General features: G+C 33.3%; 3 protein-coding genes and 1 pseudogene across 4 annotated transcripts; 3 read left to right on the top strand and 1 right to left on the bottom strand.

Moving 5' to 3' along the window:
- The first annotated feature begins 2,340 nt into the window (after positions 1-2,340).
- On the top strand, positions 2,341-7,034 carry LOC112529307. 2 transcript variants are annotated; one of them, XM_025140541.1, is made up of 8 exons: positions 2,341-2,489; positions 2,574-2,886; positions 3,392-3,503; positions 4,592-4,751; positions 5,139-5,287; positions 5,377-5,528; positions 6,433-6,547; positions 6,654-7,034. In XM_025140541.1, exons 1-8 carry the CDS (start codon positions 2,396-2,398, stop codon positions 6,789-6,791), a joined length of 1,233 nt encoding a protein of 410 aa, XP_024996309.1. In that variant the 5' UTR covers positions 2,341-2,395; the 3' UTR covers positions 6,792-7,034. The 2 variants fall into 2 exon arrangements, with proteins under 2 accessions (XP_024996309.1, XP_024996301.1); XM_025140533.1 differs by having other exon boundaries at positions 2,342-2,886.
- A 5,924-nt stretch (positions 7,035-12,958) lies between these two features.
- Positions 12,959-14,242, bottom strand: LOC112524760. Its single transcript, XM_025134718.1, has one exon. The coding sequence runs from the start codon at positions 14,240-14,242 to the stop codon at positions 12,959-12,961; it is 1,284 nt and encodes a 427-aa protein (XP_024990486.1).
- A 217-nt stretch (positions 14,243-14,459) lies between these two features.
- LOC112527388 lies at positions 14,460-15,537 on the top strand. Its single transcript, XM_025138381.1, has 2 exons — positions 14,460-14,596; positions 14,728-15,537. The coding sequence occupies exons 1-2, from the start codon at positions 14,466-14,468 to the stop codon at positions 14,969-14,971; spliced, it is 375 nt and encodes a 124-aa protein (XP_024994149.1). The 5' UTR covers positions 14,460-14,465; the 3' UTR covers positions 14,972-15,537.
- A 9,439-nt stretch (positions 15,538-24,976) lies between these two features.
- LOC112503635 lies at positions 24,977-25,158 on the top strand (annotated as a pseudogene).

Here is a 25,158-nt window from a genome sequence, read left to right as displayed (position 1 = left end):
TTTAAGAGTTTTTAAGAGTTTAAGAGTTTTAAGAGTTTTTAAGAGTTTTAGCCAAATGTTTTATAATATAGTATAGATATATATACATATATTTCAAAACGAAAAAGCATATTAGTTTAGAAAATATTACTTCCCAGTTTTGTTAATAATAAGATCAAATGTGTCATCACAATGGTGGTGTCTAATTGGTTTGAGCTTGACTCCAAATGTCAAAAGTGCCCGGAGGTCTCATGTTCAAATTCAAGAATGAACAAAAATATTCTTGTGGCCATGGAGGTTCAAATGCGGTGACTTCGACTACCTGCAAAACATGTGATCGTTCTCGGATTAGTCGGCTCGTATAACGAGTTGGATATTCAGGTTAATAAATGTGTATATATATATATATATATAACTTTGATGGTCCTTACTTGAACAATATTAAAAGCACATGTCTCAAATCTTAAAACATGTCGGTAAATGATACAACAATAAATGATGTTCGTCCTCTCGGAAACATCTGAGTAGTTTCCATTCGACTTGATTAAATGATGTATGGTAATAAAGTCATGATTTTTTTTTTGTATGTATGATATATACACACACATACACATAAAGACATGTTTTGATGAAATTGTTCTTTTTCCTCCAAGTGTATAATTGTTCACATATTGACGTTTGTGTAACACCTGTTTTTCAATATTTAGATGTAATGATTTGTCCAACAAAGGGACTAATGTTGTCAGGTCTCGAAATACACACGTTCAATGACTAAAGTGACATTGGTTGAAAGAAGAGACTCATGTAGTAGTTATAAGAAATACATTCAAATTGAACGTGTGATAACCATAGAAGCAATATTTTAGGTACTGCTTAGAAAGACGAGCTCAGTTCATAACCATACACGATCAAGTGAGTTTCATGCAACTTACGTCATAAAGCATATGTCTGTATGTGTTCTCTTAGAAAGTTGCAGGTAGTGTTTTTTCGTGTTTTCAAATAATTAATATGCTAAAATTATATTTGATACATTGTATATGCAGGGCCGATCCTAAGATTTTTGATGCCCTGTGCGAAAATAATAAAAAATGACCCTAAGCCTATTTGTTAAGCTAATGAAACAACAAAACATGCAATTTTTTAAAGAGTTTAGAACCTATTCAAGTTAAGTATTTCATCCCAATGTTGATTTTTATTAATTATAATAAAAAAATACAACGAGGGATATAAAAACCAAAACTCCGAATACAAAATATAAAAAGATAAAAGGATAATCCTGGATTAAGGTCATGCTTTCTTCTTTTCCAGTTTTTCTTTTTCTAAATTGAAATTAACAAAATAGAAACTTTATTTCAATATATGAAACTTAAAAGACAAGAAAAACTATAATTAGTTTTTAACTAAAATAATAAATTACATCCAAATTACTATCATAGTAAGCAAACAGTAAAACTCAAAAGTTACAGGTCTAACGACTAAAGGCTACAGGTCTATCTGTTAGCAGCTTAATAAGTTTAATGGAACTAACAACTTATTCGCTCAACTATGCATGATTGTTTTGTAGTGATTTAATGATATTGAAAGTGACTTATCCAGTAAGCTTATAGGGGAGTTTATATAGAAAGGCAATTTTTTTTTTCCAAACATGTCCCTTCCAACTAAAAAAGTGCTCCTTACATCTGCGAAAACTCTCTCAAACAAAACTTTTCCAACTCATACAGATATATTAATTCATACATACAACTTTATACAAACAAAAACTTTTCCAATTTTCCAACTTTTTCCAACGATGTGCATTTAGTATTTATCACTACTAGGCCTTGGACCTGTTTTTATAGTTAAAATTCAGTTGTCCAATTCTTAAATTATTAAACCCAAAACTAGTAATAAATGACAACTTGATGCCCCTTTAGGCTTTGATGCCCTGTGCGGCCGCATGGGCTGCACGTGGCCGGGCCGGCCCTGTGTATATGTCATGCATGAAAAACCAATATTTTCAATAGGGTTTAAAAATTCACAACTGTATTCACCTCATACTTTTTTTTAATACCTTATATACTGATGAATTCTTTCGCGTCTTATACATATTATCGTGTCTTTATGAACATGTGTTATTCGTGATTGATATACCAATCACGAATGCTAATAAATAGTCGTAACAAAAACGATGATCGTCAAGAAATGTCAAAAATATATATCTTTATGTCACATGTATAGAAGGGATGATCTAGAAAAAAAACCGACATATTAAGTAATTTTAATTCAGGGGCCATTAATGGTTAACACAAAGTCAGAGGACAACAAGTGTTATCTAATAATACTAGAGGGACTATTAGTGTAAATTATTCAAAAGAGTAAAGCCTACAGGGCAAAAGACAACTGAAAAAACCACCGGCAGATAATACAAAGCCGCGTAATGCTCCGGCCACCGGTGAAAATGTGGCGGCATCATCGCTCAATCGACGTCCACATGAAAACCGCCACCACAATGCTCTTCCTTCATTCTCTAAGTTCTTCTCATACTTTGTCGTTCAAGAAAATGGGAACCATCATCTCACTTTCAACTAACCCTAACGCTATCTTATCCACATCAGGGCCACCACAGAAATCCGTACAGATCAATCCTCGTCGCTCTTCCATAAACCTATGCCGATTATCGCATTCATCATCTTCACCAATTGCACCGACGGGCCGTGGTTACTTGGGCTCTAGTTCGAACTCCATAGTCGCTAAATGCTTTTCTTATTCATCGTCTTCCTCATCTTCCCCATCGGTGTCGGTGGCTGATACGATGGAGTGGCACGAGCCTGCTGCGTGCGCCGAGGTTGATGATTCTTATAATGATGATGTGAGTGAGGAGGACCTTAAGCCTTCGATTCCTGTCAGAGCTTATTTCTTTTCTACCAGGTATGATACCAGTCGCTCAATGTTTGTTTTCCACCTTTATATAGGTTGTGAGTATTAATTGGGTGTTTTTGATGGGCGAAGGATTTAGGTATTTAAATTCACCACATAGCATCAACGAGATCGCGATAATTGAGCATTTTAAAACAATTTCGAGTTCTTCCAAGCGCATATTGTAATTGAGAAGACTAGCTTTGACCAAGAAAAAGTTCAAGTCAATGGCTTATGAAACTAGTTCTTAATCTGGGCAATTGTGAACAACGGAATGAACCACTTTGGCAACAGTAATTTGGTTGTATGCATGTAGAACTAGTTCTTAAACCGAGGAAGAGTGAACAATGGAATGATCCCCTTTGGTTATAGTACTTGGTTGTATGCATGTAGGATAATGGGCCTTTTTGTTTTTCTTTCAATTCAGCAAGTATTTGTGATCAATGAATCTTGTTTAGTACACTGTTTTCAATTTGGCCGAGTAATATCCATTCATTTCCATGGTGACTTTGTGCAGTGTGGATTTGAGAAGTTTAGTGGACCAAAACAAATCAAATTTTATCCCGCCAACATCACGCATGACTAACTATGTTGTGTTGAGGTTTGGCAGCACCAAGCCTGAACTTATTGTAAGTCTGTTCTTGTCATGCGATTCTAATAATTTCAATATGTATGTAAGCATTGTTGTTCTTAGATTGTCTGCATCATTTTTTGAATATGCAACTGGGACGTGCTAAAAATAGGTTGGCGGTTTCATGTGCTAGAGACACAGAGTTTCCTTGGTGTGCCTAGTGTGCCTTTTATCTTGTTAGGCTCTGTACATTCTTTTATAACTCGGTTGTTTATATTGTGCCTTCTAGATAACTTTCTTTTTCTTGATGGTAACCTGCCCGGGTGGGGGGTGTGTCTCGGAAACAGCCTCTGTTCCGTTGGACAGAGGTAAGGTCTTCGTACATCTAAACCAGGCCCTACCTTTGGGTGGGACATACTATGTCTGTTTGGTTTTTCGGTTTTAACTAGGACGTGCTACAAGAATATACCTTTCGAACATTCTGCAAGTGTTGACCTCAATCTGGTTTACTTTTTTTTTATGTTACTTCTATTTCTGTGTCATCTTTGTTGTTTTGGGCAAGTGAAAGTATTTGGGATACTTCTTGAGGATATTCATGCTGATTAGCATTTGATGCTTAGATTGAGGTTAGCCAGGACAACCAGTTGGGGTACATCTGAGTTACCTTGAGAGCATGGCTTCGTATCTACTCAAGATGATCCTTCCAAAAAATCTCTATTATGCTGCTGAAAGGATATTTCAAAAAGTTGGTATTCGATTTCGATTGAAATATCGTTGATCAAAGTATATAACTTATTTTTTGTCATTTGAATGCAGCATGAAGAGAAAAACAAATGTTTGCCAGCTTTTTGCATCCTGTATATGCCCTTTCGCTAATCTGTTGGGGCAAGGAATTTTGATTGGTGTAATATACATCTTTCTAGTTTCAATACAGAGGGAACTGTGGCATCTATCCACATGAGTCAATGGACTATCCTAATCATAAGCAAATATTCATGTCGAGTTATCACTTCCCTGTTGTTATATTTAGCAGAGCAAACAGAACCGTTTTACATCTTTCTGTATTTGGTGCACAATTTTTGAATGTTGATATGCCTGTGATAGTTATATTAGTTGTATTTACAATAGCTCAGTTATGTTTTTCAGGGTTCTGGTGCCAGTATAAGTGGGAGTGACTGCTGTTATATGGTAGTTTTTCAGTATGGTTCAATTGTCTTGTTTAATGTTCGTGATCATGAAATTGATGGTTATCTGAAAATTGTTGAAAGACATGCTTCAGGATTGCTACCTGAGATGAGAAAGGATGGTGAGGTCCCATTAAAGATGTTCAAATCTATGTTTATAATGCAAATCCTTATAATCATTCTTTTCTTTTCATATGTGCCTTACATAATTTGTATGCTCAAGTGCATTATAAGTTCAACGGTTACTGATGTGTAACTTGAAAAGAAAGAATGTTACATGGTTGTGACCACTTAGTTTTGTTGAATTGCCAATAATAATGACATGTTGAAGTTGTGTACATTTGTGATTGGGTTATTTATGCCTGCTTCCTCTTCTTACCATCTGTAAGGATGTTCCTTTCATCGTTGGTGATATTGGCAAATTAGATGCATGTTTGTTAGCTATATCATTTACTTCATCTTCATATTGAAATCTAAATTTTTCGAGCTTCACTACTTATAATACTCAGAATATGAGGTCAAGGAGAAACCAATGCTGAACACATGGATGCAAGGTGGATTAGATTATATAATGCTGCAGTATTTGAATACTGATGGGATCCGTACAATTGGTAGTGTTCTAGGTCAGAGTATTGCTCTTGATTACTATGTTCGCCAGGTAGGTTAATACTGTACTCTGTATCTAGTTTCTCGTTGTAGAAAGGAATACGCAGTGCATTTTATCATTTTCTTAATTCTTCGTTTTAGGTTGATGGGATGGTTGGAGAATTCACTGATATTAACCGTGGTATGGAGAAAACTGGAACCTTCACAATGAAGAGGAAAAAGTTGTTTCAATTGGTGGGGAAGGCAAATTCAAATCTTGCTGATGTGATTCTTAAGCTTGGACTTTTTGAGAGGTACCTTTGAAATTGAGAGGAAATTATGCTTTTTTTGTGTAATTTTTTCACTACCATGTGCATAGATTTTGACTTGCATAGCGAGCCTTAATGAAGTTTGGCAAACAAACAACATCAGTTAATTATGGCCTTATGGGTTCAACTGTTGAACCGAAGGATTAGCCTGTATTTATCTTATTAAATGCAAGGATATTCCTTCATTGGACAAGACCAGGCAGTCCTCAAAAATTCTATTCATGTTTTTGTAGGCTTGCTTTTACCATTCAAAAAAATTATTTAGCCTGCCCAGTTTGCTTTCCTGGTCTTCCATTCAATTTTTATCATTTGATGTATTTAATCATGATTGTGACTATCGTCTCTCACAATACTGTTACTGCAGTAGAACTGCAATGAAGTGCTGTGTCTTGATCTTGAAAGCCCACAATCTTTTGCTTCTTATAGAAGACAAAACTGTTGTTTGATTATTAAAATTTTAAAACGGACCCTAAAATTGGAGAAAGAAAGCAGTAATAGTATTTTGTTTTTATCATGATATCAACAAATCGTCTCACATATTCAGCAATAAAAAACAAAACATGAGTGAAATTACATTCTTTATTTAAGATAATGTACAACAGGTTGTGCAAAGAGAACAGAAATAGAAATTATTACCTGAACATTTAGGATTCACAATAATTTCTTACATCCTTGGGAAAATCTTCCATGTAGCACATCCACCCATCATTAAGTACATTAAAACTGCATTACTGCAGTTTAACATGTTGGTTCGGTTGAAAGTCAAAAGACAACGTGGTTGTGTCCATTTGGTCAATCATGCCCATATGGGTCTTCACATTTCTGAGTTTTGTTTCTATAAAACAATAAAGGACTAACTGCTGAATGAAAATTATCTGCGGTTGCTCAGATCTGATATTGCTTGGAAGGATGCTAAATATGCTCAGATCTGGGAGTATCTCAGGGATGAATTTGAGTTGACTCAGAGATTTGCTAGTTTGGATTTCAAATTGAAATTTGTGGAGGTAAGATATCATTTCACTTGAACTTCTTCCATTGTTTGCTTAATTTGCTGGGGACTTGCACTTGATCCGACTGTGATGGTGATACTTCATTTTCTTTTTCTTGCAGCACAATATTCGTTTTCTTCAAGAGATCCTCCAGAACAGAAAATCAGATTTTCTGGAATGGGTCATTATTATACTCATTGTTGCTGAAATTCTTATATCTGTTTATGATATTGCCCATAAGTCTGTTGCATCTCTATAGCTTTGGTTTGTGTATCACTTGAAGACTGAAGAGAGTTCTACTCTAAACTTCTTGATGCTCAGGTGCATTGTGTATACCTATATAGAGGGTTTTCTTTCATCATTTTTTCTTCTTTATCCATCTGTTTTACAGGGCCTCTGTCTCTATTCCCCCTGTTCCTTTTTCTTGTAAATTGAAGTTTCGAACATGCTGCGTGGATTATAAATCACTCTACAATTTTTGAAATGCACAATTGACTGTTCTTAAAAAGGTTTAGTGTTCTCAAAATGTTCTATTTTATGCATGTATGACTTCATCTTTGCTTGGTAATCCGTATTCACTTTTTCATGTGTTAACTTTTTGCAAGCTATTTTTTTTTCCTTGTTTTGCCTTAAGTGGGAAAGAACATTCTAACTTGCTATCACAGAAAATAGTTTGTTAACTACTTCTATCGGCTGGTAGCATTCAATGGTAATAACTTTTGCCAAATGGGTGCTTGATGGTTGAAAATGGTACCTGCAAGTAATCCTGAGATGGAGGGTGATTCAAGACAGACCAAGGCTTTGGTAAATGCATCTTGCTTACCTTTGCAACAAAGTCTTAAATACAAGTTTTAATGCATAAGGTACTGCCTATTAATGCATAAAGTCTTAAAATCTCTTAATTACAACATATAAAGCTAGATATACAACTTTTCGAGGCTTCAATAAGGTTTTTCTTTCCAAAGACTGGCCGCTCCAATTATTCATTCCCCAAAACGACTATTCACAAATCCATCTTCCCAGACGACGATTGACGCTCCCGGTGTGACGATTCCTTGTTCAGATCCATCTTCCCAATATATACATTAGGGTTCTCTCGTTATACAATTCTTTGCTTTCGTCTCCATCTTCTTTATTGCTCTATCTTTTCCATCGCTATTTCAGGTAAGTTTTATTGATTTTTATCGGTTAATGATCTGGGTTTTAAGCATGAATGAGCTGGCACCGTGCGATTAATAGTGAGTTCGTTATAGCTTTTAATCATCTTTATGGAAAAGGGAGTGGGATGAGCAATTAGGGTTCTTCCAACAACTCTTAAGTAGTTAGGACCAAATACTTAATTTAGGACATCGGTTCTCTCCATCTATATTAAAAAAAATTGCATTTTAATGTTGAAGTGGAATTCTAAATTGAAAAATCTTTCTTAATTACTGTTAGAAGGTTGAAAATGATATTATGAATACTGTTACCAAGTTGGGGCAAAAAGGTCAGCATATATTTGAGTCATGATTGGTTTGATCATTCAAATTAACCACAGAAGGCATTATTCTTATTTGCTGACAGGCAAGTAATGCATACTTCTTGCAACTTCTTTTTATATCATCAAATTACTGAGCCTGTACAATAAACTGTGTTATAGTTTTCTACGTTTATTGCCTTTTAACTGATGCTGTTAATCCAACTAGCAAATATTGTAAATTTCATGGTAAAGCTACAAGAAATTTCCTTTGAGGCTCTGTAAAGCATGTACAGACAGTGTGCCGGATCTCAGTTCCAGGCTTCTTGGGAAGTGTTGAGGATCCACCGTCAAACTCTCTGAAAGACAGGAAAAGTGGTCCCCGATCCACCAAGCACTAAAGATGTCAATCATTTATATGAGTTTTTGATAAAAGGTAAGTTTTGATGCCATTAGATTTATATTGTGATTGAAGTTTCGGTCTTTTTTATGTATGAGATAGTCGATGACCTTAGACGCCTTAGATTTCCAACTTTGTGCAATATCAAACTTGTTGCTTTCACTGGAGCTCCAATGAGCACAGCGTGTGGAATTCCTAATTATGGAAGGTACTCTCAATCTGTATATACAACATCTTGAATCAACAAAAACATATCCATTGAACTTGTATTACAAAATAAGCTCAAGATGTATATAATATTTGTCATGTGATTATATCTTTGACCAACTGCTTCTTAAAGAGATTCCAAGGATACATTTATACACATCTTTTCACCCATTCTTATGCTATGAAGAAGGCACACAATTCTTTGCTGTTATATTTAGCTTTCCCGGATTCATATTTTGTGTTCATAAAGGGGCATATAATGTTTAGCAGTTTTCCCCTGCTAATTGTTTGCTTGTGTGTGCTTAGTTCCTGATTTAGAGACAACTTCTTTTACCCCTTGCTGTAGATTTTAACATTGTGATCATGTTAAATTCATTCGTCACCCAAGTAGTAACAACATTATCTTTTCCCTTCTCCCTTCCCATATGACCGCAGCCTGAATGGACCTTTTAGTACTGGCTTCAAACCGATTACATATCAGGTGATTTGGCTTCAAACTTGTGATTCCTTCACACTTTTATAATTTTTCTCATCCCATCCTTTGTATTACAATGGGGTTGGATGTTACTTTGATGGATCATAATGGATTATTGGATCGTAGTATTTGAGGTATCCCTAACAACTATTGGACGGTGCTCAAGGAAGAGGCCTTCTCACACACGAACCCCCTGTAGGTCCATCAAGTTATGTGTTGGGATCCCTTTCCCTTGAGATTTACGGATACCTCGAATACTAACAAGTTAAGCAATGCTGATCTGTTTGGCTTTAGTGTTCTATTTTCTGGTTCTGCAAATATTGGTATTTATCAACACATTATCACCTATTTTTTGACCTCTTACAACTTGTGTTATGCAGTTTTAAATTATGACAGTAGTTTTAGATGGAATCTCTGTACTCAGGTACTCTGTATTTTTTTATCACTAACTGACACTTGCTATCTCTTCTTTTTATCACTAAATTTCTATAATAACATGAGAGGCTCCATCTACATCCAACCTTCTTTATGTATTCATTGGATTTAATGATGCCTTTGTTTTGAGTTGGTAGCTACTGTTCTGCTTCAATTTAAGCTGCTAATATACTCGAATTTTGTTGTCCAGATGTCAGGTTTGCAAGTGAAGTAGTGGGAATGCAAGATCTTGGAATGTTGGGGTGTGGAAGCGGAGAAGAAATTGGCACCTATGTTTATAAAGCTCATGATATCTGTCCTGTTGGAGCACTCACCTTGAAGCCATTTGCTTTTAATGCTTGGAACTTGGAGCTGAAAGGCATTGAGAGCATTGATGTTACTGATGTAGTTGGTATCAGAAGTAATGCACATTGTACTGTGTTTAAATGAGGTACCATCTTTTCCATCTTTATGTTCATAACAAATTTTGAAAATCGAGCTTAAATTCTTCATGGGGTTATTCGTTTAATCCAACTCCAAGAAATCTATTGATGTTCCCATTGCTATTACGATACTAAGAAAAATTCTTTTAAAAAAACTGTTCAAAATAAAATCTTTATTTGGTTTAACCAGTAACTTGCATGGAACAACCTGAATCTGAATAACTTGAAACTAATTAAACCAAACCTTATTTGGTTTGGTTACCTTGTAATTTGAAAATTAAACCAAACTGAATAACCAAAAATCAAAATAACTTACCGAATAAACTGAAAATCGAAATAACCTACCGACCTGGGATTGATAATTTTGTTTGATTATGGATATAGTATTTTCATGATATGATCAGGTTGTCGTTTTATCCAATAGCATGTGGATTCACGAGGCACCTTGGTACAAGAAACGTTGGCAAAACTCTTGTTACTTGCGCTTAGGGTACAAAGTTATTTTTTTGTCTTCGGTTTAGCATGTGGATTCACGAGGCAACTTGGTACAAGAAATGTTGGCAAAGCTCCTGTTATTCGCGCTCAGGGTATAGAGTTATTTTTTTGTCTTCGGTTTGTAGATTTCGACGATCATTTTGGTTGTCTTTCTTACTTACGTGTTTGGGTAGATTGCTTTAGACATTGTATTTTACATTTTACAATTTCTGTCAATGGAACCACAAAAAGCAAGCCTGCTTGTAAACTACGTTGTTATAACGAGCACATGATTTATCCGGGCCTTAATTTAAAGGGAATAGATTTTAACACATTATCTGCCTTGATATTTCACAAGGACTGGGCATAGGTTGGCTGTAAATTGCTGATATTGAGTGTAACTTTTGTTTGAGGACTAGATAAAATGGAACAATGGTTCTGAAAACCCATTTTATCGAGTTTGTAACCCAGTACACATAATAATGCTTGGGATATTATAATGGAGAAATTGTATTTTCTCAAAAACTTGAATTTAATGAAGTCCAATTAGACCAACACGAGTTTGGTGTGAATTTCTAGGAATCAGAGAGATTTTTCTTTTTATATGTTTCTCTGTGCCTGTCTCTTGTTATGTGGCTTGCTTTTTACCCATTTGGTTCTTCTTTTCCCCCCCCCCCCCCCCCCCCCCCCCCCAAAAAAAAAGCATGACTTTGAGTGGGTAATATTGGGTTTGGTTTGGTTTAGAGCATGTATCAACTTGCAACATTTCAAGAGCTTAAATAGATTTTGGACTAATGTTACTATCTTAAAAATCATTAATACCATTCTTTGGACTATGACTATCATCTGGCAGACCTTAATTTTATTGTGATTAAATATTTGTCTTGGGAGTTTCTTTATGGTATCTGATGATTGCTTTCTGTAATCCCAAACTAAGTTTTAATTTGGCACTTTCTGTAATCCCAAACCCATCTGCATATGTTAATTTTTTTTTGTTTACTATGAATGGTTTTTTTGATTACTGAATTGTAAGTGGTATACTCTTTTCAGAGGGTTGAAGCAAAACTTTTGATAGAGGATTTGGAGGGAGCTGTTGCAGATATAAAGTCAGCTGCTGAAAAATCACCTCAGGTTAGCTTTAATAATTGTTTTCTGGAATCCCAAATCCAGTATGGGCTGGTTTTAAACTGTGGCAATTTTAAACCAACTGTTGCAAGCTAAACTCTTGAAGTTATTTTTTTTTTGGGTTATCGGATATAAATTTGAACACTAACTAATCCGCAAATGTGTCGTCTTTTTTCTCTCTGTTGTGAATCTGGGTAACTTCTATGGACTAACTAATACGGAAATGTGTCTTCACACACTTTAAAATTACTCTTGATCACCAAAATGGTTTAAACGTACTTTTTTGCTCTTGTTCTTCAGGTGCATTTATTCACCAAGGTTTCCTTATGTTGGATACACATCCAAACTCACTCCTGTCACCATGCTAAGTTCCTTCCGAGAAATCATTTTACCTGAACTTTGTTTTCTTGTTCTATTGTCTGTCATGTCAAACTTGTGGCTACCATTGGTCTTTTACATCCCACGATAATTTTGTTTTCAAGGGTTACAGTTTGGGAGTCAAACAATCGTGACCCAGAGACCATCAAATGCTTGAATTTTGAATTGCACAAAACTATGTTCCTGGTTGTTGACATTATGTTTGCTTGTGTGTATTTCCAGATTGCAGATACGATGTTAAACCATCCATATAATGTGCTGTCAATTATGAAGTTTGTGATCCAAAAAATAATATAGGCTCACTTCCCTTGAATATGCAAATGCCCTTAGCTTTGAATATGGTTATTAGGTTATACCATCAATTATATTGTGAAAAGTAGTTGTCTTGACCAAATTGAACGATGATCTTCTAGAACCTAAATTTTCTTGAAATTGAAATACTTGTATGCTCTTGAAACAGGAAATAGAATACCGTAATCAAAGAACTTTTCAAAAGTATCGAAAAGTTAAGGCTGAAGTTTGATTCAATTGAGAGGCCAAATGCAGAAATGGAGAATCCCGATTAAGAAGAGGAGACACAAGGGACTGATACAAATACTAATCCCCAAACATTTATTGTAACTTTTTTTGTATATCTTGCCTTAAAAAAGATCGATGAGAAAATTTGTTTTTTTTTAAGATGATTGTAAAAGCTATTAAAACCAACATTTTGATGGATGCCTATTTGAATCTAATGCAGGTACAATTGAAGTAAGTTTTATGACATCTAGAAAGAATTTGAAATTTCAAAATTGAAAAAATCTTAACTAACCTTTTGCATCTGCTACATTGCACGGGTACACAACTAGTTATCAAAATAATGAAACTAAAACTAGTTGTGGGTCCAAAACAAGGATCACGATAATGAATCTGAAACAGCTTGCTTGATGTACATATTATTTTATCATTGAACACCTTTGTAAGAAGAAAATGAGGGGGGAATGTCCTATTGTGTTCCACCTGGAGGGTGAAATCCGACAGCATTTATTTAAACTGGAACAGTGCAGTAGAATGTTCAGGTTGCTGGCTCCATTCTGTGAGTTTTTCTGCTGCAGGGCAACGTATACTGGAACTCAATTTGCAGGAGTTGATGAAGAGGAGCTTTGCCATTTATCCCCTTCTCAACACTGTTCTGCAGTTCCCCTAGTGGTATGGCAGCGAGAAATCCCTTGATAAATTCTTTACAACAAGTTGTTCCCTTACATACAAACCCTGGATCATTTTCTTTCTCATGTTCTTCTCTTATAATACTTGAATGGTTATCTAAACCTTTATCTGCTTCTAACTTTGAGTTGTTCATCTCTGGTTGCACATTGTGGATTATACTGTCTTCATTGAACCTTAACATGTAGGCTTTATTGCACCCTTCAGTGAGCCTTTCTCCCAGTGTGTCAATCATATAAATTGCAGCATATTCTTTTTTGAGAACAAAAAAATGGTCATTCCAACTCACAATGTAGACACATTCTTCTGTAGTTGATTCCCCATGTTCTAGCTCATCCCATATACTGTCAAAAGACATTGCATCTTGCAAGAGATCTAAGTTGTTTGTATTTTCAAGCTTAAAGAAGCCCACGTAGGACTTTTCAGATATCACCTCCAATGGTCGAACTTGTGCCTCCATGACCGTGTCAAGGTCAAAATGCTGATCTTGAAACTTACCCTTGTGAGTTTCGTCGTTACACAGGTTTCTCCATTCTTTTGATCCATCTCTAACCAGTTTATCAAATTCGCATCGCAATGGTAAAGTATTGGGATTTTGATGCAGCCAGTCAGCAATAACCGTGGCAATCACTGTGCATGCTCCTCCTCCTAAAGCTTTCTCACTCCTCTGGTCAATCGTGGCCAGGAATATTTCTGTCTGCAGTTCCAGTTTTCCATCTCTGCTTTTCACTCTTCTCTTTTCCCACTTGCCCACCTCAAATCTATCGCTGCCTGAGAATTCACTAGGTTTATGATCTCTTTTGACCAAATCTTGCCGCGGTTTTAGGTACGACAGTAGGCTTCGACGTGCGTTATCAATATCATCACCTCCTTCACCACCATATGCTTTGTTCAGGAGTGGTGCATCTCTGGGCTTTCTAATATTCCATGACAGAAGCCTCATTAGCTTCGTTTTTTCTGTACCCTCATAACTTAAAGATTGTTCTTTGCATTGCTTTCCATATTCAATACTTTCATGCATAGATTGACTTCTTAATAGATCCATGGTCTTTATCCTTTGATAGCTTGAATCAGTTCCTTCAGTTTCAGATTCGGAGCTCTCCTTCTCCTTCTCCTTCTCCATCTGCATCTCCATCTTGTTTCTTGTTTGATTTTGAAAACTTACACATGATAGAAGGGACGGGAGCAGGTGTGTTGGAGATACAGGGTGCACAGTGTTTTCTGTTTGCAGTTTCTTTACTTCAGTGACATCAAGTTTTACCTGCAATTTTCATTCGGTTATATTTCAGGTTCAGTGGAGGTATATAATCTAGCCATGCTTGCAAAAATATACAGGTACCTTTAGTCTGGCCTCATGGATGAAGCCACCAATGGAGCACTGGACCGGAAGTTTGACCAATTTTTCTGAATGGCCAGTGAATTCAGTGACATCCAATTTGACTCTAGCCAATATATCAGCTTTGTGGTTTGATTCCACATCTATCCCCTGGTAATTTCTATGCATATTTAGATACTGGTATAAGCATAAAGGGGCAACAATCTTACTATTATGAGGGTTGTACTCTATGCATGTTGAGTTGTGTTTTTATACTTACATGAACCTTGAGATTGATCTTCCAGCTTCCAGGACCCGGACCCTTCGTGCCCAAGTTGCAACTCTGCTGAAAACCCTCGTTCCAGAAGACACGTCCATCATCGTTTACATTCTGTTTGGAGGTACGATTTCTTTGAGTCGCTATTCTGGGTACGTAACCTCTTCTGGGAACTTGTAGTTTTATGTGCACTTGCATCTTATAGTTATCTTTGTTTGGAATATCATCGACAACTAGGCCTTCGAGCTCACAGATATTCAGATGGAGCTTGAAGTGCTTAGTGTCTGATGTTTTACAAAACATCAAGTTCCTCATCTTTGATCTTTTTACCTGAATCGGTGGGATGAGTGAATAAATGCGAAGTAGTTGTCTTTATTGTGAATAGATGAGGTTTTCAGGGTGTTTGACATTCACAAAGTACGGATTCAAAGTCAACTTGTTGATATGTTAGAAAACTGAATACATTAATTTTGGTGATTATAAAATAAGGAGCATGTCTCATGTTTATGACTTGTTCAGTACCTACTCTCATGCCTTCTAGATTTTGTTGAATTTGATAAGTTCCTTGCTTAGGAAATTTGATGATAATTAAGATTCTAACCTTAGAACAACCCTTTATTCTACCTGTATCTTTGAAGTTTTAAATGGAGTAATCCGACTTTTTAAGTTGTATTTGTTTTTCCATTGCAAAATAAGCCATCTTTATTGAATGGGTTTTGGATCTTTATGTTCATTAGTTTGTATATTGTCCTTTGAACATTTCTATAAGAACCATTGTTAGTGTGTGATGGAAAATCAAATATCATAGTTTAAAACACATTGAAGTTTTTGTGACATTAGACAATGAGAAGGAGGTTCAAACGAGAAAAGTAACCAAATAAAAGAACACGGAAACAGTCAAAATATGTGGAAAATTACATGTGATTTGATTTGATTGAGATTTGATTGTTTTCTTATTCTCTTATTTGGATAATGTTCTCGTATGAATCTAACTTGGGTAACAAATTCAATATATCTTATTCAAAAGTAGTAGTGTTTTTGTGGGATATATATATATATATAGGCGAAAGTTCAAATAAGAACCTCTCTATTTTGCGGAAATGCAAGAACAGTTGTGGGTTCTAATCTCTTTAACCAATAATTTAAATTATAATAAATAAAAATAAATCAATAAGGGTAGTAATGTAATTAGGTATTTTTTTAATTTTTTTTATGTTATTTATATTAATTGTAATTATTCCATTCTTTAAAATTGGAATATTTTCACGTCAATCACGTTTCCTTCGTTTTATGTATCTGCATATTCAATCATATTGTGGTATTATCAGTTTCAAATTCCTTTTTCAACCGAGAATGGAAGATTCCAATGGTTTTGGAAGGAAGCTATTGTGATATCATTGTGATATTTGTGTGAGAGAGTATTGAATATAGCCCATGTTTGATTACTCTATTGTAATATTGATTATGTTGTGATAAATATGTGATACATTTGAATACAATCCCTGTTTGATTACTCTAATGTGATATCATTGTGATATTTGTGTGATAGAGTATTGAATGTAGCCTTGTTCAATTACTCTATTATGATATAGTTGTGATCTTTGTGTGATAGAGTATTGAATACAACTCATGTTTGATTATTCTATTGTGATATTGATGTGCTATCTTAAATATGTGATACCTTTGAATACAACCCATGTTCGATTACTCTATTGTGATATTGATTGTGCTCTGAATCTGTGATAAATATGTGATACACTTGAATACAACCCCTGTTCGATTACTCTATTGCGATATCAAATGTGATGTGATATACATGTGATACAACCTTAATCAATGACAAACAATAATCGAGCCCTAATCACTGGATAACCATCGTCGACGATGTTATCACTTCCCCGATGATCGGAGTAATCGTGATTGTGGTATCCGAATGTTATCACGTGAGACCAGCCTGTTTTTGTGAGACCAGCCTGTTTTCGTGAGACCCGTGAGATCATTTTTTACACTTGAAACTTCACAGCAAAACCTTGTGAATGTAACCTTCACTGTGTTTTTACTGTGAAGGTTCGACTTTTCTTTTACATTCACAGCGTTTTGCTATGAAGTTTCAAGTGTGAAAAAATGGTTTCACGGATTTCATAAAAACAAGTTGGTCTCACGTGAACCCAACCCTATATATATTGAAGCTTAGTTGCGGGAGCAATGACCCTTTTGAACGTGAGTAGGCAGAAATTCCATTTACACCGCTTGACCTTTGTGTTGAAGAATAGTAATGTTTCCTTATTACTTGGCTTTTGAAAGTCAATGAAGTTGATATCTCAACTCACATGTATACCAATTGTCTTATCGTATTAAGAAAAGGGTACTCATGAAGTCTTTGAATAATAAATATATGATTTGCTTAGAGGTTATGACCCACAATTACTACCTTCATTGTTGGAAAGATGGTCCAAATTGATTAAGTTCCTCTCCGGCTTGAATATTCGACTCGTCATGCTATTGCTTTTCGTACAACATTGGCCCTTCAAGGATTATTTCAATCTTATATACTACTACCGGATGTTCATTAGATCATATTAGATCCACATTTTCAATCAATTATTTATATACATGTACACATGTTTTCCTAATTTAACAGTTATTTGCTTATTGAACATAATGACTAAATACAGTTTTTAATGTTTGTTTTCTTGAAAACGTGTTTGCCATTCTCAAAGTTTCTTTATGATATTTTGTTTGTGATTCCAATGTAGCAAATGGTATTTTGTTTATGGTGCTATAACACAAACAAATTCAATAGGACCATCTTCATCATCCTTTTTCTTTATTTTCCGAATCTAGAGCTAAAATAATCTTTAATAATTTTAAATCTGGAGAAATACCTAACTCAATATTGAAAGAAGATAAATTTATTTTAACTGTTTATTAATATTTTATATAAAGTTTTTTTTAAAGGTATATTATGATGACAAATTAATAAAATATTTAATAATATTATTAACACCAAAATCCTTAAAAAGGAGGAAATAGCTAGTTCGGAGATACATGGTGTGTTTGTTATACTAGACATGATAAAATAGAATCAGATACTTGTTTCATATTTGACAAGACTTTTATGTGAAACAAAGATGAACAAATTAATATATTTTATCAATATGACATTAAATTAAAATTAATTTTTTTATAAAACGTCAAATATGTATCTCTATTTATGTTTTATTTATTATTTAAATTTTATTTATTGTATTTTATATTATTTAAATTTCACTTTAAAGTCCTCGAAATATTTTTTTTATACTGTAACAGTATTTTGGTTAATTTAATAAATTTTAATAATAAAAAAAAGTAATAAAGAAAAATTTTAAAATAAAAATTGAAAAATACATAAACTTTTTATTTTGATGTCATTTTTAATCGTATTGATAAAATCTTTCTAATGACATATTTTGTTATAAAAATATTTATTTTATTATAATCTAATAAACTATACAAATTAATTAAAACATATAAAAGATATAAATAATTCATTAGTAGTAAATTGGTTATTTTATTTATTTTATTCTACTTTGTCCTATCTTTCTGAATACCAAACGATACAAATCTCAAGATGAAGTTTCAACCATGTTTGATCAGGTTCATAGCTACAATTGGTCTATGTGGAAATGATGTATAATACAATACGTTTTATTATTTTCATATAAAATGAGGAAAAATTGATAAAAAGACCGGACTGACCTTGAGTTAACAAAACATATTAAGGGGTCATTTACCAAACGCTTACCCAGGTAAGTGTTTACCTAATAACATTATCTCACCGCATGAATATGGTAAAGATCAAGAATCTTATCCGGTAAGAGCGAGACAAAGACCAAGAGTCTTACCCGGTAAGTGATGACGACAACTCTTACCACGATAAGCGCTTACTGGGTATATTGTTGCATACGATGTCGTTTTGGTGAACTAAAATCTTACCCGGTAAGTCAATAATAATGTTAAATTTTACCGAAAGCATTTACTAGGTAAGTGTTTGATAAACGACCCATAAGTAGAGTTTTAAAATGAAAACCACAAGGTCCTTTTCCATAATTATCTTATTTTAGGGACAGATGACCATGGAAGGGGGGTATAACCATCCTGAAATAGATCTCACACCTTACTTTTGGGCCTATATGTAAATGATGTTTCAAATGAGGGACTAATGTTGTCATTAACAAAAAGTTTCCAATCTTAACTTGATGCTTATTCCCCAGATAATGTCATTGCTTCTTCTTCGGGAAAAGAAATTCACGACCCATGGGCCTTCTACCTCCACGTGGCATTGCTCTGTCAAGCTTTCGAAGAATTCCTCGAAAAGTTAACGATTAGTATTTTTTTTAAGAAATCGAATGGATTCGATCTTATACATACACGAGGAAGGTAATCAAAAAAGAAAGAAGCTCCGGTCTTAACACCCCCTACTACTGCAGTACATCCTTTCCTCAGACAGTTGTCTTGTTGTCGCATACGGAGGCGTAGGTGACTTCGGCGCCCCCACATATTGTGTATGTGTTATTTGTTGAAAAAATCTTTAAGATATGATTCCAATGTAAAAAATCATGTTTTTAAAAGATCACATTTGTATTAAAAAAAGAAAAAAGTACATGCCCCATTAAATTTAAAAATATTAAGTGGTTGAAGTAGTAAAATATGGTCTACAGTAATCAACCATTCGTATGAATTTTTTTAACCGAAGAAACTCAAAAGAAAAAAAATTTAACGCCAAAAGCTTTTATATTTTATAGATTACAATATTAATTGTATTATTAGTTTTTTTTAGTACATTTAATAGAATATCAAATAAAATTATAATTAGTTTTTGTTGTATTTAGAAAATATATTTTTCTCTGTTTTATTAATTGTTGGGAATTTTGTTTGGTCAAATTACAGTTAAATATGAAGAACATTAAGAGGTTCTTTTTTAAGAAGATTTATTTTCTATATATTAACGAAATAATTTTATTACTATAAACTTTATAAACAATTTTTGATCAAATTAAATGGAGAATAAAAGTACGAGATCTTATTTACGTCATCAAATCTAAGGAAGAAAACATCAGAATTTGGATCATCGCCTACCACTGGTTTCGTTGGAAAACCATTTATCAATAGAATTTTGAAAGAAATGATTTGCCTGTATCTTTTGACCGATAAGTAATCTTGAAAGGACTTTACAGATATAAGTATAAACCATAATTTCTTTGGAATATCAGTACAATATCGAGGGTTTTCTAATATGATTTCGATCGATTTTCGACAATGCTATCCGATTGTTTTGCAAGGGCTTCGACCAACGAATTTTAACTTAATAATTATTAAAAGAAACTACTTTTCTCACGGATATCCATAGAAAATCTAATATTTATTTTTGAAAAATATAAAAAGGTATAAATTGACATGTCCACATGCAAAGGGAATAATTATACACAACGCCATGGCTCTCAAACCTCACATATGTAGCACGCTTACCGTAAAGTCTCTTTCATTTAATTTACATCCTTATTACATTAACATACATAATTGTATACGTTTTAATTTTAACAAGTTACATTATTATAATCTTTTCATCAATACTTTTAAAATATGTCCAGCAATTGAATATTTTTTGATTTAATCATATTATTATCCAATAATTTCTTAATACTAACATTTTGTACCCTTGTAGTTATTTTTTTATTAACATGCATATCCAACCCGCTATGCGAGCCGACTAATCGCAAGACGACCACAAGAGAATTTTTATTTTTCATTGGATTGGAACCTGGGACCTCCAGACACTTTTGACATTTGGAGCCCAAACTCAAACCAATTGAACACCACCCTTGTGGTTAATTATTTAATTTATGGCACACTCCTTACTTTTTCATTTTTCGTTTTACACTTTTATCACATTAATATACATAATCGTATATTAACTAAAATACGTTAAAAAATACGTTTTAATTTTAACAAGTTACGCTATTATAATCGTTTCGTCAATATCTTAAAATTAATCCCAATATTGAATATTTTTTTTATTTAATTATATTATCATCAAAAGAATTCACAAAGGGCGTCTTTGCACCTATTCTGCATTGGATTGATATGCCTAAAATGACCATTCTAACCGTTTCAAGGTTCGGTGTCATACTACTTGTTCTCAATATGGCAGACAGTGTGACGTACTTACTGTTCAAGACACAATCGCCATCATTATCTCAACACGTGACAATTGCAATAGTGCATATTAATGGTAACCATTACATAAATGTGGTATTAACCGGAGAATACCCAATACCCATACTTACACACCATTAGACACATTATCAACTTCAATATATAAATACATTAATTGTCCAATATCAACATAGATTAAATGTCCATCAAAAACATAAAACACACTTTTACGATTGTACCCGTGGTACTATAGTAATAAAACAACTTATTTTTAACGTGATGTTTAACAAATAAATACTAATTTAATTAAATTCGGTTTGGTGGTCTTTCTTTTCCATATTAAAACACGTGATGGTACTATAAATTTTAAAAACAATAAAAGTAAAATAAAACAAGATTTCTGTAATTACATTAAAATAATATAAGATTTATTAAAACGCCCAAATCATCTTAAAACAGTATATAATTCGATTTTTCAATTTGTAAATTCAAACTTGTATATTTTATACAAATATATTACGATTAATTATTAGAAAGAAGTTGAATAACATAACATAGATTTTATTTCTTATAATAAAAACATATTTATACCTAAGGTTTTGTTACAAAGTGGTGACGAAACGTATAACTTGTACCTCTTTTTTCTCCTCAACCTACGGAGTATTAGAAGTTGTTTCCAGTTTTTATACCCCTCCGAAGGACAGGTTCTTAAATTGTTAACGGAAAAGGAACTTTAGATCGCTGAATATAATCGGGTTGCACGTACCCCTTAAATTTTGTATCCTCTTACCAAAAAAACAGTATTCCAATATCAATTTCTTCTCTCTTAAAAAATTGGTGCTATTGGTAATTTCACATGAATTTCTATCGTATTTTTCTTTGCCAGAAAAAGGGAAAAAACGTATACTCGTTGATTTTTATAAAGACGTCCCGACACCATATATGTGATTATACCATAGTTTGAGCTTGTTTATCTCGAGTTCGAACTTAATAATTGTTGATCTAGAACACATATCAAAATTCATTTAATTTAACGATTCGAACTTCATACAATCAATGTTCGACTCAATTCATTTGAAAACTAAATATTTTTTTTTATTCAAGTCCAATTGAACTATTGGAGCATACACTTTTTCGAGCAAAACATATTCAGATGCTCATAAATCATATGATCAAAGTATATAAATTATTGAATTCGAGGCAATAAGCGAGTTAACTGATTTGGAGTTCGAAACCATATACGAGTACGTATCCAGTTCAAATTCGAACATTGAAAAAGTATTTGAGCTTCTGAACTTGAATAACCCGCAATTTGAATCGACTCGACTCGTTACCACCCTTATATGTGTGATATCAAAGAATCGATGGCATAATTTTATGATTCATAACCTCATATTCAATGTAGATGAAACAGAAAACCGCATCTTCTTTTATAATTTTCACCTTATTTAAGTATAACATGAAATGGTTGGATTCCGATGAGAAGAAGATTTAAAGTGAAAAACGTAAGAAGAGATCCCTAACCCTTGGATGCACATTAGGATGAGATATAACGAGAGATGCACTGGACCAATCCCAGTATTAAACACAATCCATGAGTGGGTTTAAGATTAAAGATGATCAAGAATTCAGATCCCTTTTTACCTTAACTCTTCTTCACACGATCTTTCGCAAAATATGGAGAATGTTAAATCTATATATCTATATATCTATTAAAAAAAGAACCAAGAGTATTGAAGTGGTATCATGAGAATTGAGTATTGAGGTGTTGGTGAAATGTGGTTGAGTTTGAGATATCCCACATTGGTAAGAGATTGAAAGATTGGAATGAGAAGGTGTGTATAAGAAAGAAGGATGAGATTCATTGTATCAACTCATGCGGTTTGAATCATAAGGCTATCTTATTTGGATGATCTTATTTTTGCAAAACAAATCTTATATTGTGTTAGCTCATATGACTTGTGTCATAAGGTTATTTTATCCTAATTTTGCAAAACTTTATTATATAAAAATAAAAAATGAATTGTGTATACAATCATCAATATATGTGTGTGTGTGTGTGTATATATATATATATATATATAAAGAAGAACCAAGAGGTAATTAGGCGCATCATGAGGTAATTAGGTATCTGTATATTGAAGTATTGGTTAATTGTGGTTGAGTTTGACATATCCTACTTTGATGAGAGATCGAAAGCTTAGAATAAATAGATGTGTATAAGGAAAAAAAGAATGAAATTCATTGTGTCAACTCAAAAAGCTTGATTCATAACTCGTATTTGGATGACTCTTTTTTGCAAAACAAATCTTATTATATAAAAATAAATTGTGTTTACAATCATCAATATATATATATATATATATATATATACATATCAATCTTCATATATATAAATATATACACATGTATATATGAAAGTAAGATCCATAAGAAATGGTGTGGAACTCTAAGAATTAAGTATTCTATACTTCTAGCATTAGGTTTGTATCCTACATTGATGGAGAGATGAAAGATTGACAATTGATTGTAGGTATATGATAGAAGGTTGAAGTGTCTTTGTTTTAACTCATAGAGTTTGATTCTCTTGGCTAATCCTATAAACTCATATTGTCGGCTCATGTTGGCTAACCCACCAAACTCATAAGGCTGGTTCATTTTGGTCAATGCTGTATTTCCAAAAACGTTATGTATATAAAAAATCAATATATCTTTATATATATATATATATATATATATATATATATATATAAGTAAGTTCCAAACGAAATGATGATGACACCCTAAAAATTGAGTATTATATATTTCTTACATTGAGGTTGAATTTTGTGTATCTCATATTGATGGAGAAATGAAAGATTGACAATTGACGATAGATATATGAAATGAGGATGAGGTGTCTTTGTTTTAACTCATGTGATTGATTTTCTTTGCTAATCCTATAAACTCATATTGTTAGCTTATGTTGACTAACCTTCCAAACTCATGGGGTTGGTTCATTTTGGCTAACCCTTTATTCGCAAAAAAATTATCTTTATAAAAAATCTACATCTATATCCTTATCTTTATCTTATATATATATAAAAGGAAAATCTTGGTATATTGAGGTGGCACCATGAGAATTAAGTATTCTTAAATGGTGGATTGCACTTGAGTTTTAGTTGTCCCACGTTRTRAAGAGTTGAAAGATTTGAATGAAATGAAGTGTATACGAAAGTGGATTGGATGTCTTTGTGTCAAATAATGAGGTTTGTCTCATAAAGTTATCTTATTTTGGATGACTCTCTTTGAAATTTATAACTATGGTTGGAAATCAAATCAACCAAATGGTAAAAATTATAGTGTAAAATTAATTTTATTATATTATTATATCTTTATATATATATAAGTAAAACCTTGGGTTGATGAGATGACACCATGAGAATTATAAAAGTACCTTGGGGTATTGAAATGGCACAATGAAAATTGAGTATTCTCAAATGGTGAATTGTGGTTGAGTTTTAGTTGTCCCACATTTGTGAAGAGTTGAAAGATTTGAACAAATTGAAATGTATAAAAAGATGGATTGGTGCCTTTGTGTCGATTCACGAGGTTTGCCTTATAGGGTTGTCTTAGCTTGAATGACCCTCTTTGAAATCTATAACCATGGTTGTAATCAAAACCAACCAAATTGAAAAAATATTTATCTTTATATATAAAAAAGAAAACATTGGGGGTATTGAGGTGGCACCATGAGAATTTAGTATTTTCAAATGATGAATTGTTGATGGATTTTAGTTGTCCCACATTGATGAATAGTTGAAAGATTGAACAAAGTGAAGTGTATAAGAAAAGTGGATTGGATGCTTTTATGTCAAATCATGAGATTTGTCTCATAGGGTTGTCTTATTTTCTTATGACCGTCTTTGAAATTTATACCATGGTTGGAATCAAAACCAATTAAATGATAAAAATTATAGTGCAAATATAAAAGTGAAACCATGGATGATGATTTGGCAACATGAGATAGTTATTTATTTGTCATCTTAGTGTTATTACTATCAAGGTTTGACACCCCCCTCTAATTATAATTCAAATATTATATAATGTTACGATAAAGTGTAATATTTTTATCAGTTTAATATCTGATATGTGGGTCACCGACCCCCCTTGATATTAATTTTATTTTTTTATGAAGAAAAATCCATTATCTTAGTTTGGTGATGTGATTCTTCATGCATCGCCGTGAACTTCTACTATTATTGCTACAACTTATGCATTTACC

This window comes from Cynara cardunculus (genome assembly GCF_001531365.2).
Source record: "Cynara cardunculus var. scolymus isolate 2C chromosome LG 1, CcrdV1, whole genome shotgun sequence".
Taxonomy (NCBI): Eukaryota; Viridiplantae; Streptophyta; class Magnoliopsida; order Asterales; family Asteraceae; genus Cynara; species Cynara cardunculus.
The sequence above is the reverse complement of the archived record's forward strand: the minus strand, read 5'-3'. Positions and strand labels throughout refer to the sequence as shown.